The sequence below is a fragment of the Salvelinus namaycush genome, unplaced genomic scaffold (assembly GCF_016432855.1).
Source record: "Salvelinus namaycush isolate Seneca unplaced genomic scaffold, SaNama_1.0 Scaffold248, whole genome shotgun sequence".
In the NCBI taxonomy this organism is placed as follows: Eukaryota; Metazoa; Chordata; class Actinopteri; order Salmoniformes; family Salmonidae; genus Salvelinus; species Salvelinus namaycush.
Window position 1 is genome coordinate 47,311 of NW_024059319.1, and position 13,896 is coordinate 61,206.

Genomic DNA, 13,896 nt, shown 5'->3' on the forward strand with positions numbered 1-13,896 from the left:
GCCAATAAAACTCCACTTTGTAGGCTTTGTGTAAAACTGACCAATAGAAATTGCATGCAGGTAGGCGTCAGCGCGTTTAGACAATCACAAAGGATAGAATGTTGGTGTTAGGATTCTGATTGGTGGTCATGCTTTGTTTTGAGAAATCCGTCACTTCCTGCTTTCGTTGCGGCTAAGCGGAAGATAACATTGGAATTTCAGCAGGCAGTTTGTCGGAGAATAAATACGCTATTTGGTATAGCTTTATTCTATACATTTTGATATATAAAGTTTGGAGTGCTAATTTTCATCATGGTAAGTACTCGACAACACTGGTTTTGACTGTTGCTTATGAAAAATGCAAACGTAACCAGTGCCACATCGTATCGGAATTCACTAGCTAACGTTAGCCGTTAACTGTTAGCTTGGTAGTAGGAAATAGTTAGCCATTCAAATCAAAGGAAATATGCACCATCATTCTGACAAAATTAATATCTAACGTTACCTTGCTCAGCAACTTTACTTGTGAATCGTACAGCTTTGAAAAGTTAAATGGTGTCACTTGTCAGCTAGTTTTACATGAAGTAGGCTAACTAGTTGGTATGATGATGTTTGAAATAAAAGTTGGGTTTGAAATTAGTCAGGGTAACGTTGTCAAACCAACTCTAAAAATAACTAATTTTTACCTGATCTAACTACTTTTTGTTTCTCAAAATATTTGCCACAGTTTTCCTTCAACATGTTTGACCACCCGATGCCACGGACCTTCCAAAACCGCTTCTCCACTCAATACCGCTGCTACTCTGTGTCCATGCTGGCGGGTCCCAACGACCGGTCTGATGTGGAGAAAGGAGGAAAAAGTAATTAATCTATATGATGGCAATTCTATAAATTGCCAACTTTCAAATATATCATAACTATACCAGGAATGTATAGAGTTTGACACCTAAGCTTTTCCCCAGTGTCCTATACACAAGTGACTGTAGAGATTGCAGTCACTGTCATCCTACTGTCAATTGATTCTGCCTTATCCTGCTCTGTAAGTGTTTTTCAGTGCTCATATTGCTCTGTTTTCTCATTATAGTTATAATGCCGCCATCTGCACTTGACCAACTAAGTAAGTATACTCCTACTTTATCCAGATTTAAACTCTGATGATCTACATATGCAATTTTTCCGAACCTGAGTTTTATACCCAACAGATGACTTCTTCTTACCCTTCACTCTTTTCCACCAAAGGCAGACTTAACATCACCTACCCCATGTTGTTCAAACTTACCAACAAGAACTCAGACAGAATGACACACTGTGGTGTCCTGGAGTTTGTAGCAGATGAGGGGATTTGCTACCTGCCACACTGGGTGAGGAGGGTTGTTTTATTTCAACACTTATTTTTTATAAATCTTGTGCCATATTTCTATCAAAGGATGCTTTAACTGCAGAGGTGTGGGGAAGTGGTAACACTCCCTGGCACAAGTCACATACAGTGGGGAGAAGAAGTATTTGATACACTGCCGATTTTGCAGGTTTTCCTACTTACAAAGCATGTAGAGGTCTGTACTTTTTATCATAGGTACACTTCAACTGTGAGAGACGGAATCTGAAACAAAAATCCAGAAAATCACATTGTATGATTTTTAAGTAATTCATTTGCATTTTATTGCATGACATAAGTATTTGATACATCAGAAAAGCAGAACTTAATATTTGGTACAGAAACCTTTGTTTGCAATTACAGAGATCATACGTTTCCTGTAGTTCTTGACCAGGTTTGCACACACTGCAGCAGGGATTTTGGCCCACTCCTCCATACAGACCTTCTCCAGATCCTTCAGGTCTCGGGGCTGTCGCTGGGCAATACGGACTTTCAGCTCCCTCCAAAGATTTTCTATTGGGTTCAGGTCTGGAGACTGGCTTAATTACTTAAAAATCATACAATGAGATTTTCTGGATTTTTGTTTTAGATTCCGTCTCTCACAGTTGATGTGTACCTATGATAAAAATTACAGACCTCTACATGCTTTGTAAGTAGGAAAACCTGCAAAATCGGCAGTGTATCAAATACTTGTTCTCCCCACTGTATATAAGACTCCCCACCAGAGACCAGGGTTTGATCCCCACCCTTCCCACTGTTTCTCTCCTTCTTGCCTATCTCCCCCTCTGATTTCCTTTCTGTCTAAATAAAGTGAGAACACTTCAACCAAAATATATATATATACACTGCTCAAAAAATAAAGGGAACACTTAAACAACACAATGTAACTCCAAGTCAATCACACTTCTGTGAAATCAAACTGTCCACTCAGGAAGCAACACTGATTGACAATAAATTTCACATGCTGTTGTGCAAATGGAATAGACAACAGGTGGAAATTAGAGGCAATTAGCAAGACACCCCCAATAAAGGAGTGGTTCTGCAGGTGGTGACCACAGACCACTTCTCAGTTCCTATGCTTCCTGGCTGATGTTTTGGTCGCTTTTGAATGCTGGCGGTGCTTTCACTCTAGTGGTAGCATGAGACAGAGTCTACAACCCACACAAGTGGCTCAGGTAGTGCAGCTCATCCAGGATGGCACATCAATGCGAGCTGTGGCAAGAAGGTTTGCTGTGTCTGTCAGCGTAGTGTCCAGAGCATGGAGGCGCTACCAGGAGACAGGCCAGTACATCAGGAGACGTGGAGGAGGCCGTAGGAGGGCAACAACCCAGCAGCAGGACCGCTACCTCCGCCTTTGTGCAAGGAGGAGCACTGCCAGAGCCCTGCAAAATGACCTCCAGCAGGCCACAAATGTGCATGTGTCTGCTCAAACGGTCAGAAACAGACTCCATGAGCAGTGTATATGGATGGATGCTTTAAATTGGGAACCGTGTATGTTATGTCACATGCATTAAAGTTAGGGATGGGCATGAGTACTCTAATTGACTACTTTAAAACTCCATCTTTAACCAGAGATCACTTTTTTTTTTTCAAATACTGTAAAACTATTTGGTGGAATGTGCTTTGTGGCTGCCTGAACGGGCAAGTGACATTTTGTCACCCTTACCCCTAAAAAAACGAACGTTCATTTGCTTTGACTCTAGTGTTCCATTTGTACATGTGCATTTGTGGGGCACAACAAAGAATAATACAATTCTTCTTCCTAAATTCCCTTTCCCCTCCGTGTCTCTTTCACTCAATTGCATTCCGACCGCTCCCTCTACACACGCGTGCTGAGGGCGCACGCAAGAAATAAGAAATAAATGCCTATAAAAACGTATCTAACTGATGAGACACACAACCTACATTCCTTGCCAAATGGCATCAGTTTTATCACAAATTCAAATCAAAATGGACTGGTTGATTGAAGTAGGAAAATGTGTTCCAACAACGAGCAGCAGTTTTGGAATAATTGCGTCCCGTATATTTTCCGCTTCGGCTACTTTGCGAACTACTGATGCCATTTAGAATTCATGGTTGCTCTGGGCCTGAGACCCCAAGGACTGTCATATACTGTAAGAGAATTGAAGACTGTTCTTTGCTGTACAACAAGGTTTTTCAGCAGTTCCTTGGGGAGAAATCTGTGCATTCAGCAGGAGCAGAGGACACACTGGAAAACAGGCTTTTCAACATGCACCGCTCAGAGACAACCGAGGGCATAAAATTGCACATAATCGCAGCCTTGAAAAATGAGTCATCTAATCTCAGAGTTGTGATGGCTACTTCATCACTGGGAATGGGGATAGACTTTAAGCATGTCATGTAGTCAACTATGGACCACCTCAAGACCTTGAGTCCTACATGCATGTATGTCCTTGTATGGCCCAGCCAGAGCCCGGACTTGAACCCAATCGATCTCCGGAGAGATCTGAAAGTAGCTGTGCAGCGACGCTCCCCATCCAGCCCGACAGAGCTTGAGAGGATCTGCATAGAAGAATGGGAGAAACTCCCCAAATACAGGCGTGCCAAGCTTGTAGCATCAAACCCAAGAAGGTGCTTCAACAAAGTACTGAGTAAATGGTCTAAATACTTATGTAAATGTATTTACTTTTTTTTGCCAACATTTCTGAATCTGTTTTTGCATTGTCATTATGGGGTATTGTGTGTAGATTGAGGATTTTTTCAAATTCATTTTAGAGTGAGGCTGTAATGTAACAATATGTGAAAATAATTACATAAATAAATGCAACAAAGATTGTAACGTTATAAAAGTAAATACACGTTTTGTCAGTCTACGTTGTCATTCGTTATCCAATCGCTAGTAATTACTATCTTGTCTCATCGCTACAACTCCCGTACGGGCTCGGGAGAGACGAAGGTCGAAAGCCATGCGTCCTCCGAAGCACAACCCAACCAAGCCGCACTGCTTCTTTAACACAGCGCGCCTCCAACCCGGAAGTCAGCCGCACCAATGTGTCGGAGGAAACACCGTGCACCTGGCCCCCTTGGTTAGCGCGCACTGCGCCCGGCCCGCCACAGGAGTCGCTGGAGCGCGATGAGACAAGGATATCCCTACCGGCCAAACCCTCCCTAACCCGGACGACGCTAGCCCAATTGTGCGTCGCCCCACGGACCTCCCGGTCGCGGCCGGCTGCGACAGAGCCTGGGCGCGAACCCAGAGACTCTGGTGGCGCAGTTAGCACTGCGATGCAGTGCCCTAGACCACTGCGCCACCCGGGAGGCCCCCTTTTTTCTTTCTTAAATTACTTCTCTAACTGTGGCATTCAAGATGACAGTTTCCATTCCAGAATTTCAGCACTACAGTTGAAATCAACAGTCAACATTTGTGCCTCTGTCTGTGTGCCAAACAGGCAGACAGTTTGTTCTTCTCACGGTGTAAGGTCAGTTTGGTTGCTGAATCTGATCCATTACACTTGTTCCTCATAGTCCAATTTGTGCAGCAGGTTTATTTGGAAGTTCTGGAAGCTCGGGTAGAACCTGCCAGGTGTCAAAGCAAACGCCTTCTGATGAAGAAGCGCACTTACTATATGGTTGATGTCCTCAGATTTACTTGAGATTGAGTGCTTTCCAGACTTTGGCTTCAGCTCAGTCTTTATCAAATCGCTGCATGAGGTCTGTCTTCTCTCGTTATGGTCCTGCTGAATTTCTGTGCAATGTCAAACTGGACTTGGGCACCTTGATGCTGGATGAGGTCTTTTGTGAGGCGCACATGGTGTTCGCCATTCTTGCATCAAATACTTTGGTATTGCTCTGGGCTGATTACCTTGAAGACATGTACCAATTCTTTCCAAATGACCTCTTAAGTATCTGTTACTTTGTACTAGAAGTAGTTGTAACAGTGACCTTAAATAAAAGGAAAATAAGGTTTTAATATCTGAGACTGTCATAATGCATTATGCAACACATTTGCATGTGCCACATAAAATGGGCTTTATCAGTTACTTCATTGTTATGTGGAAAAAAACGGTATAAATGATCTAGGCTACAATTGTCACTATGATCAACTGAATATATTATTAAATGTAGCCTACAAATGTGAGCCTGTAGGACTTGTGCAACACTAACCGATAAGTCAATGAAGAGGGTAATGATTAATACTGGGATAATAAACAAACCAAAAATCATTGACAAAAGTTAGCTGTAGATAGCTATATTGTTCGAAGGTAGAGTACTTTAACTATGTAGTGATCACTTTTTTGTCACTTACAGCCAATGATGCACAGAAAAACGGTGCTTGTAGCGGTTGAATTCCTATATCTAGCAGCTGGTCATGTGTCTCTGGGGCTGGGACCCTGAACAAGCCTCGTCTCTCCGGACTCTCTGCTTTTCTGAACAGACACTCTGTTGGTACTTCTTGGGGTCGAGACAGCCATTACACATAATTTCATTCTATGTTCCAGATGCGTGATGCATCACTTCGCACTGGCAACTTTTTTTTTTTTACTTGAAAAAAATATTTAGTTTAATTCTGTTTATATTACATAATGTTTTTTACTATAACGTGTCTTGACCGTGTTAAGGGCTCGGGAATTAAGCGTATCTTGTCTGATTAAGATACGCTTAATTAACACAACAACAAAGCTATGCCAGTGCACAGCCATCGGCTTCTACAAACAAGCGCCACTGCTAAGGTTACTGACATTGTGTTTCATGATATAATATAACCAGTTGATATTACGGTTTCAATAAATTAATATTAAAATGGCATTGCCTAATGGTGAGTTGCATCCCCTTTTACCCTCTGAACAGCCTCAATTCTTCTGAGCATTTTCTATTTTATTGAACCTTTATTTAACTAGGCAAGTCATTTTAAGAACAAATTCTTATTTACAACGACGACATACTGTCCACAATCCATGTCTCAATTGTCTCTAGGCTTAAAAATCCTTCTTTAACCTGTCCTCCCCTTCATCTACACTGATTTGAAGTGGATTTAACAAGTGACATCAATAAGAGATCATAGCTTTCACCTGGTCAGTCTATGTCATGGAAAGAGCAGGTGTCCCTAATGTTTTGTACACTGTCTCTATGGGGCAATTAGGATTTGTTATCTGTAATTGGTTGTGATTAATTAGGCATTGTTGCGCACTGTTCCCATGTTTTTTCCCAATGCAGGCCTTGTTCAAAAAATATTTTCGAAAAAGATATTGGAGTACTCGAACAGTCAACATTTAAAATCAAATCAAATTTTATTGGTCACATACACCTGGTTAGCAGATGTTAATGCGAATGTAGTGAAATGCTTGTGCTTCTAGTTCTGACTGCAGTAATATCTAACAATTTCACAACAACTACCTTACACTTGTGTGTATAAAGGAAGGAATAAGAATATGTACATATAAATATATGGATGAGCGATGGCTATGCGGCATAGGCAAGATGCAGTAGATGGTATAGAGTACAGTATATACATATGAGATGAGTAATGTGGGGTATGTAAACATATAAAGTGGCATTGTTTAAAGTGACTAGTGATACATTTATTACATACATTTTTTTATTATTAAAGTGGCTAGAGATTGAGTCAGTATGTTGGCAGCAGCCACTCAATGTTAGTGATGGCTGTTTAACAGTCTGATGGCCTTGAGATAGAAGCTGTTTTTCAGTCTCTCGGTCCCAGCTTTGATGCACCTGTACTGACCTTGCCTTCTGGATGTTAGCGGGGTGAACAGGCAGTGGCTCGGGTGGTTGTTGTCCTTGATGATCTTTTTGGCCTTCCTGTGACATCGGGTGGTGTAGGTGTCCTGGAGGGCAGGTAGTTTGCCCCCGGTGATGCGTTGTGCAGACCTCACTACCCTCTGGAGAGCCTTACGGTTGTGGGCGGAGCAGTTGCCGTACCAGGCGGTGATACAGAATGCTCTCGATTGTGCATCTGTAAAAGTTTGCGAGTGTTTTCGGTGACAAGCCAAATTTCTTCAGCCTCCTGAGGTTGAAGAGGCGCTGTTGCGCCTTCTTCACCACGCTGTCTGTGTGGGTGGACCATTTCAGTTTGTCTGTGATGTGTACGCCGAGGAACTTAACTTTCCACCTTCTCCACTACTGTCCCTTCGATGTGGATAGGGGGGTGTTCCCTCTGCTGTTTCCTGAAGTCCACGATCACCTCCTTTGTTTTGTTGAGTGTGAGGTTATTTTCCTGACACCACACTCCAAGGGCCCTCACCTCCTCCCTGTAGGCCGTCTCGTCGTTGTTGGTCATCAAGCCTACCACTGTAGTGTCGTCTGCAAACTTGATGATTTGAGTTGGAGGCGTGCATGGCCACGCAGTCATGGGTGAACAGAGAGTACAGGAGAGGGCTGAGAATGCACCCTTACGGGGCCCCGGTGTTGAGGATCTGCGAGGTGGAGATGTTGTTTCCTACCTTCACCACCTGGGGGTGGCCGTCAGAAAGTCCAGGACCCAGTTGCACAGGGCGGGGTTGAGACCCAGGGTCTCGAGCTTATTGACGAGTTTGGAGGGTACTATGGTATTAAATGCTGAGCTGTAGTCAATGAACAGCATTCTTCCGTAGGTATTCCTCTTGTCCAGATAGGTTAGGGCAGTGTGATTGCGATTGCATCGTCTGTGGACCTATTGGGGCGGTAAGCAAATTGGAGTGTGTCTAGGGTGTCAGGTAGGGTGGAGGTGATATGATACTTGACTAGTCTCTCAAAGCACTTCATGATGACGGAAGTGAGTGCTATGGGGCAATAGTCGTTTAGCTCAGTTACCTTAGCTTTCTTGGGAACAGGAACAATGACGCATGTGGGAACAGGAACAATGACGCGCCCTCTTGACGCATGTGGGAACAGCAGCCTGGGATAAGGATTGATTGAATATGTCCGTAACACACCAGCCAGCTGGTCTGCGCATACTCTGAGGACGCGGCTAGGGATGCCGTCTGGGCAGGGTTAACACGTTTAAATGTTTTACTCACGTTGGCCACGGTGAAGGAGAGCCCGCAGGTGTTGGTAGCGGGCCGTGTCAGTGGTCCTGTATTAAAATCATCACACCTCTGTGGTCATGAACTTTAGTGTGTATGTTGTCTGTAGTGACATGGTTGTCTGTGTGTTTCCCCTGTAGATGATGCAGAATCTCCTGCTGGAGGAAGGGGGCCTGGTCCAGGTGGAGAGTGTGAACCTCATGGTGGCCACATACTCCAAGTTCCAGCCACAGAGCCCAGACTTCCTGGATATCACTAACCCCAAAGCAGTGTATGTACAGTTATAGACCTTTAATTACTCACCTCTGCACATTTAAGTGTCATTAAAAATAGACAAATGATTCTCACATTTCACTTCACTGTCTCATAGGTTGGAAAATGCCTTGAGAAACTTTGCCTGCTTAACTACAGGAGATGTTGTCGCAATTAACTACAATGAAAAGGTAACTGTTTAAAGTTAATGGTACACTACACAGCCAAAAGTATGTGGAAACCTGCTCGTCAAACATCTCATTCCAAAATCATGGGCATTAATATGGAGTTGGTCCCGCCGTTCCTGCTATAACAGCCTCCACTCTTCTGGGAAGGCTTTCCACTAGATGTTGGAACATTGCTGGGGACATCCATTCAGCCATGAGCATTAGTGAGGTACGGCACTGATGTAGGACGGTTTGTCCTGGCTCACAGTCGGCGGTCCAGTTCATCCCAAAGGCGTTTGATGGAGTTGAGGTCAGGGCTCTGAGCATGCCAGTCAAGTTTTTCCACACTGATCTCGACAAACCATTTCTGTATGGACCAGGTTGCGTTCTCCTGGCACCCACCAAACCCAGATTCGTCCGTCGAACTGCTAGATTGCGAAGTGAGATTCATCATTCCAGAGAATGTGTTTCCAGAGTCCAATGGCAGCGAGCTTTACTCCACTCCAGCCAACGCTTGTCATTGCGCATGGTGATCTTAGGCTTGTGTGCGGCTGCTCGGCCATAGAAACCCCTTTCATGAAGCTCCCGACGAACAGTTCTTGTGCTGACGTTGCTTCCAGAGGCAGTTGGAACTCAGTAGTGAGTGTTGCAACCGAGAACAGGCGAGTTTTAATGCGCTTCAGTCACTTGTGTGGCCTACCACTTCGCGTTTGAGCCATTGTTGCTCCTAGACATTTCCACTTCACAATAACAGCACTTACATTTGACCGGGGCAGCTCTAGCAGGGCAGAAATGTTATGAACTGACTTGTTGGAAAGGTGGCATCCTATGATGATACCACGTTGGAAGTCATTGAGCTCTTCAGTAAGGTAATTCTACTGCCAGTGTTTGTCTATGGAGATTGCATGGATGTGTGCTCGATTTTATACACCTGTCAGCAACGGGTGTGGCTGAAATATCCAAATCCACTCATTTGAATGGGTGTCTACAAACATTTGGCCATATACTGTATGATGACTGTATTACAATGCACAAGGCAAAACTGTAATGGAATTTGACTTGTCACCAGAATTTTGCTTCTAAATGTAAGGTGTGGCATCACAGTAGGCTGCTGAGGGGAGGATGGCTTATAATAATGGCTGGAATGGTATCAAACACATGGAAACCATGTGTTTGGGTTCGATAACATTCCATTTATTCCGTTCCAATCATTAATATGAACCCGTCCTCCCCAAATGTGACACCGGCAGCCTGTGTGTGGCATACAGTTGTGCCTGACCTGTTATCTTTCTCTATACTGATTTTAGATCTATGAACTGCGAGTGATGGAGACTAAGCCAGACAAGGCAGTGTCTATCATTGAATGTGATATGAATGTAAGATCTTCTGTACTATCTATCATACCATAAGTGGAGACACAACACTAACTTAGATTATGGTACCTAATAGCTCTACCTCACCCAGCCATACCTGTTGTTGTCTCTCAGGTGGACTTTGATGCGCCGCTGGGTTACAAAGAACCAGAGAGGTGTTACAAAGCACCAGAGGAGCCCACAGTAAGAACAACACATGTTGAGTATTTCTAATCCGGTCTCAGTGTTTATACTGTATGTTTTGATGAACTCTAATCACTCCTCACAACAGGAGGAGGAAGGAGACCCCAACACTTGGACTGATATGGACATGAGATTCAGAGTGAGTTTATGCTTATGGATTTTTTTCCTTACTTACCTCAGTTCATACCCATATGGTTCATGTTCTCTTTCATTTATGCGAAGCTCATGCAGTCCTCAATTCAACCCATGAATTAGTCTATGAATACTTCTCTCTATAGGCTTTCACTGGTTCAGGCAATCGTCTGGATGGCAAAAAGAAAGGCATCGAGCCCAGCCCCGTCCCTATCGATCCCAGTGACATTAAAAGGTTGGGAGCTATTACCAGTCCAAAAACAACCCCTAGCCCTTTCCCCATATCCGGTCACTTTTGTATTTGCAGCTATGATGAAATCAGCTCTGATCTTAATCTTTAACCCCTCTCTGTCCCAATACAGAGGGATTCCTAACTATGAGTACAAGGTTGGCAGGATCACCTTCATCAGAAACTCTAGGCCTCTGCCCAGGAAAACAACAGAGGATGTAAGTATGATGGTCAAAGAAGGAAAATGTCATAAACTGCTTCATCCCTTTCTTGCAAACACTGAAATTCCAGGAAGGCATAAAAGCTGTATTTAGATGGTTCAAATTGTATGTGCCAGATTTGAATGATGTACGCTAAAGCTAGTTGCATGTTTTCAGGAGGATTCAGAATTCATCGCCTTCTCTGGCGAGGGAAAGTCACTACGCAAGAAAGGTGGCAGAAAGCTTTGAGGCACTACAGTATTCAACTGCAGAGACTGACTGACTGCAGACTCTACATACATACTCACACACCCACCATAAGCAACCAATAAAGGCAGGTCATGTTAAGAGCTGGGTTCATTTTTTTCTTTCCCTTGGCAGGAATCAACAAGGCGTTACTTTCCTTTGATCATATTGTAATGGTCTTGCCCATGGTAAGCATGTTAAAAGCACATAATTTTTTTTTAATGTTATTGGGACTGTGGTTAGAGTCCAGGGTTGCTGGTATGAGCCCATTCAAAGACAGCAACCCTTTCAATACAATATAATAAATATCATAAACAATTTTCTACCTTTCAACAGAATGACCTTTGTTAATGTTGGAGTGGGTTTGATTTTTCTTGGAATATGTATCAAATTAATTTGGAAACGCTCCTCTGACATTGGAACCTGTTGGACTCGAACTGAGTGATGAGTGGTAGATAAATGCTATTTCCTTTGTTTATTTATCAACACTCTGAAATAAAGTACAGTGTTTTGAATAAAGTGCACTCTGTATAGATCTGTTTATTTTTGTCTTAAAATAATTTGTGTGTGGAATGATGCGTCCATTATATTGGTTTATAGAGCCTAATGTTAAAGTGTATCAGTAGGTATTGAAATAGCTACATATTGTAATTCATAAGTGTGCGGATTCAAGAACAAAACACAGTAAAGGGATACAAGAACAACTTGAAAATAAATGTGAATAATTTAGGGATTTATGAGTCTGAGCTGCATGGTTGGTTGGTGAGGTTGGAGGCAGTCTCACAGTATGGACTAGGATAGAACAATACAGAGAAATCATTGGACATTTTACATGACTGAAAAACGTCAACTTTTTGATGCCTTTTCTTTGTATCTGACTGGTATTGCCGGCAACAAAGCCTGCACTTTTATCTCCACCAACCGATCTAGTTATGATTGCAGTAATGTATTTAAAAGTCCTGAGTATAAATGTTGCCTTTCATCTTAGTCTTTGGCACATATTAAGTCATGAACATTCTGTTGTCCGTCAAACTTTTTCTTGTCAATCACAAAGCTTTACAGAAATGCTTTTTATGCATTTATTCTCTCCATTTAAATGCATGTAGTTCTGTCTTTGAGTTGTTCTTGTCTATTGTCACAGAAATGCTTTGGCATTTGGTGTGGGGGAATGCACTACAGGAGGTAGGTGGCACCTTAATTGGGGAGAAAGTGCTCGTGGTAATGTCTGGAGCGGAATTAGTGGAATGGTATCAAACACATGGTTTCTATGTGCTTGATGCCATTCCATTTACACAATTCCAGACATTTGTATGAGTCATCCTCCACTGGAATGCACACTTAAAAAAAAATGTCTTCTTGACTTTGCCAAATAAATATTTAAAAGCCCTCTATATTTAGTGAATACATGATGGGTTAGTGTGCACATGTTTCTAACTTAAACTACAAATGGCTAGTAGGTTGAGAAGCGAAAGTGTGTGTAATGTGATCACATCCAAGGTGGATCAAAAAAGCTACTTTATGAAATGCTCCTACAGAGGTTCATCCAGGTCAGATGTTTTTAAATTATCTGGAAGAGCAGATTCTAATGCTTCTACCTCAAAAAGAAATTAGCACATGGGCTCTGTTCCAAAATACAACTGTTTTGTTATGACAGCAGTTCCACATGTTAATGACACTCAAGTTGTGTGGGAAAAATATTATTTATATTTTGTTCTATTATATTCATTCTTACTATAAAATATAGGCCATATGTGTTGACTTGACTGATCAGGGCAGGAGAATGTAGGCTAATGGTGCTTTCAAGACAACTGGGAACTTGGGGAAAAATTTGGTAAAATTATGGCTTCAGTGATCTTCGGGTCAGAAAGTCAGAGCTCTTGGAATTCCGAGTTGGATGACAATTCAAGACGATTTTTCCCAGTCTGAGCTTTTCTTTTCTTCTAGTTACCAGTTTTCTTCAACGCTCGGAAGTTGGAGATTTCCGAGTTCCCAGTTGTTTTGAATACGGCGTTACACTTCAGCTCTACTATAAGCTTCACGTTGCTTTGCCATCAGCGTTGTGTCAATGTGACGCTCTACCTGCTACAGAGCTCATTGTTTTGAGAGCAGAGGGGAAGGGCGTCTTTATTTTATTTTCCGCTACTGTGATCAGGGCAGGGGAATGTAGGTTCCGAAGTGGCGCAGCGGTCTAAGGCACTGTATCTCGGTGCTAGAGGCGTCACTACAGACCCTGGTTCGATCCCGGGCTGTATCACAACTGGTCACAGCGTCGTCCGGGTTAGGGTAGTTTAACCGTCATTGTAAATAAGAATTTTCTTAACTGACTTGCCTCGTTAAATAAATAACAAATAATTGCGACGTTCATCAAGTTTGCGCTCAGCAGACCTGAAATTTGCTCAGTGATGAAAAAAAATTGAGGGAACATTTGTGTCCACATACAATAATAGAATAACATACTTTTGTATAGTGTATTTGTCTGATGTTTCTTAGGACCTGCATAAACATTAATGGATTTTTGTCCAGCCAACTTATATAATTACCAGAACATAGGCTATCTGACAATGTTTTGAGTAGCCAACTTTTTATTCACCTTAACAGGAAAATACAAGGTAATTATTTACAAGTAGGCTATGGCAAGCTGCTAACTTACTGTTGTGAATGTGAAGGAAGGAAAGTAGTGGAAGGTCTGAATTTAAAATGAGGAACTTAGAACATGCAGCTGTCAAGTTACAGTGACAACGGTCGCACAACGTTGAATGTCTTTTGCTCCATCCTGACAA

The 13,896-nt window shown here is 42.6% G+C and overlaps 1 protein-coding gene across 2 annotated transcripts; it reads left to right on the forward strand.

Moving 5' to 3' along the window:
* Window positions 1-171: 171 nt before the first annotated feature.
* LOC120039019 (ubiquitin recognition factor in ER-associated degradation protein 1-like) lies at window positions 172-11,657 on the forward strand. Of its 2 annotated transcripts, none has more exons than XM_038984551.1 (12): window positions 172-294; window positions 707-839; window positions 1,064-1,096; window positions 1,219-1,340; window positions 8,475-8,605; window positions 8,705-8,777; window positions 10,061-10,129; window positions 10,241-10,309; window positions 10,398-10,448; window positions 10,588-10,676; window positions 10,804-10,888; window positions 11,048-11,657. In XM_038984551.1, exons 1-12 carry the CDS (start codon window positions 292-294, stop codon window positions 11,117-11,119), a joined length of 930 nt encoding a protein of 309 aa, XP_038840479.1. In that variant the 5' UTR covers window positions 172-291; the 3' UTR covers window positions 11,120-11,657. The 2 variants fall into 2 exon arrangements, with proteins under 2 accessions (XP_038840479.1, XP_038840480.1); XM_038984552.1 differs by having other exon boundaries at window positions 11,051-11,657.
* The last annotated feature ends 2,239 nt before the right edge of the window (window positions 11,658-13,896 follow it).

Bases quoted from the DNA above. Each gene is read 5' to 3' on its own strand.
- LOC120039019 (XM_038984551.1), top strand. The intron at 8,778-10,060 runs GTAACTGTTTAA...TACTGATTTTAG, and splicing joins CAATTAACTACAATGAAAAG to ATCTATGAACTGCGAGTGAT. The intron at 10,677-10,803 runs GTTGGGAGCTAT...GTCCCAATACAG, and splicing joins GATCCCAGTGACATTAAAAG to AGGGATTCCTAACTATGAGT.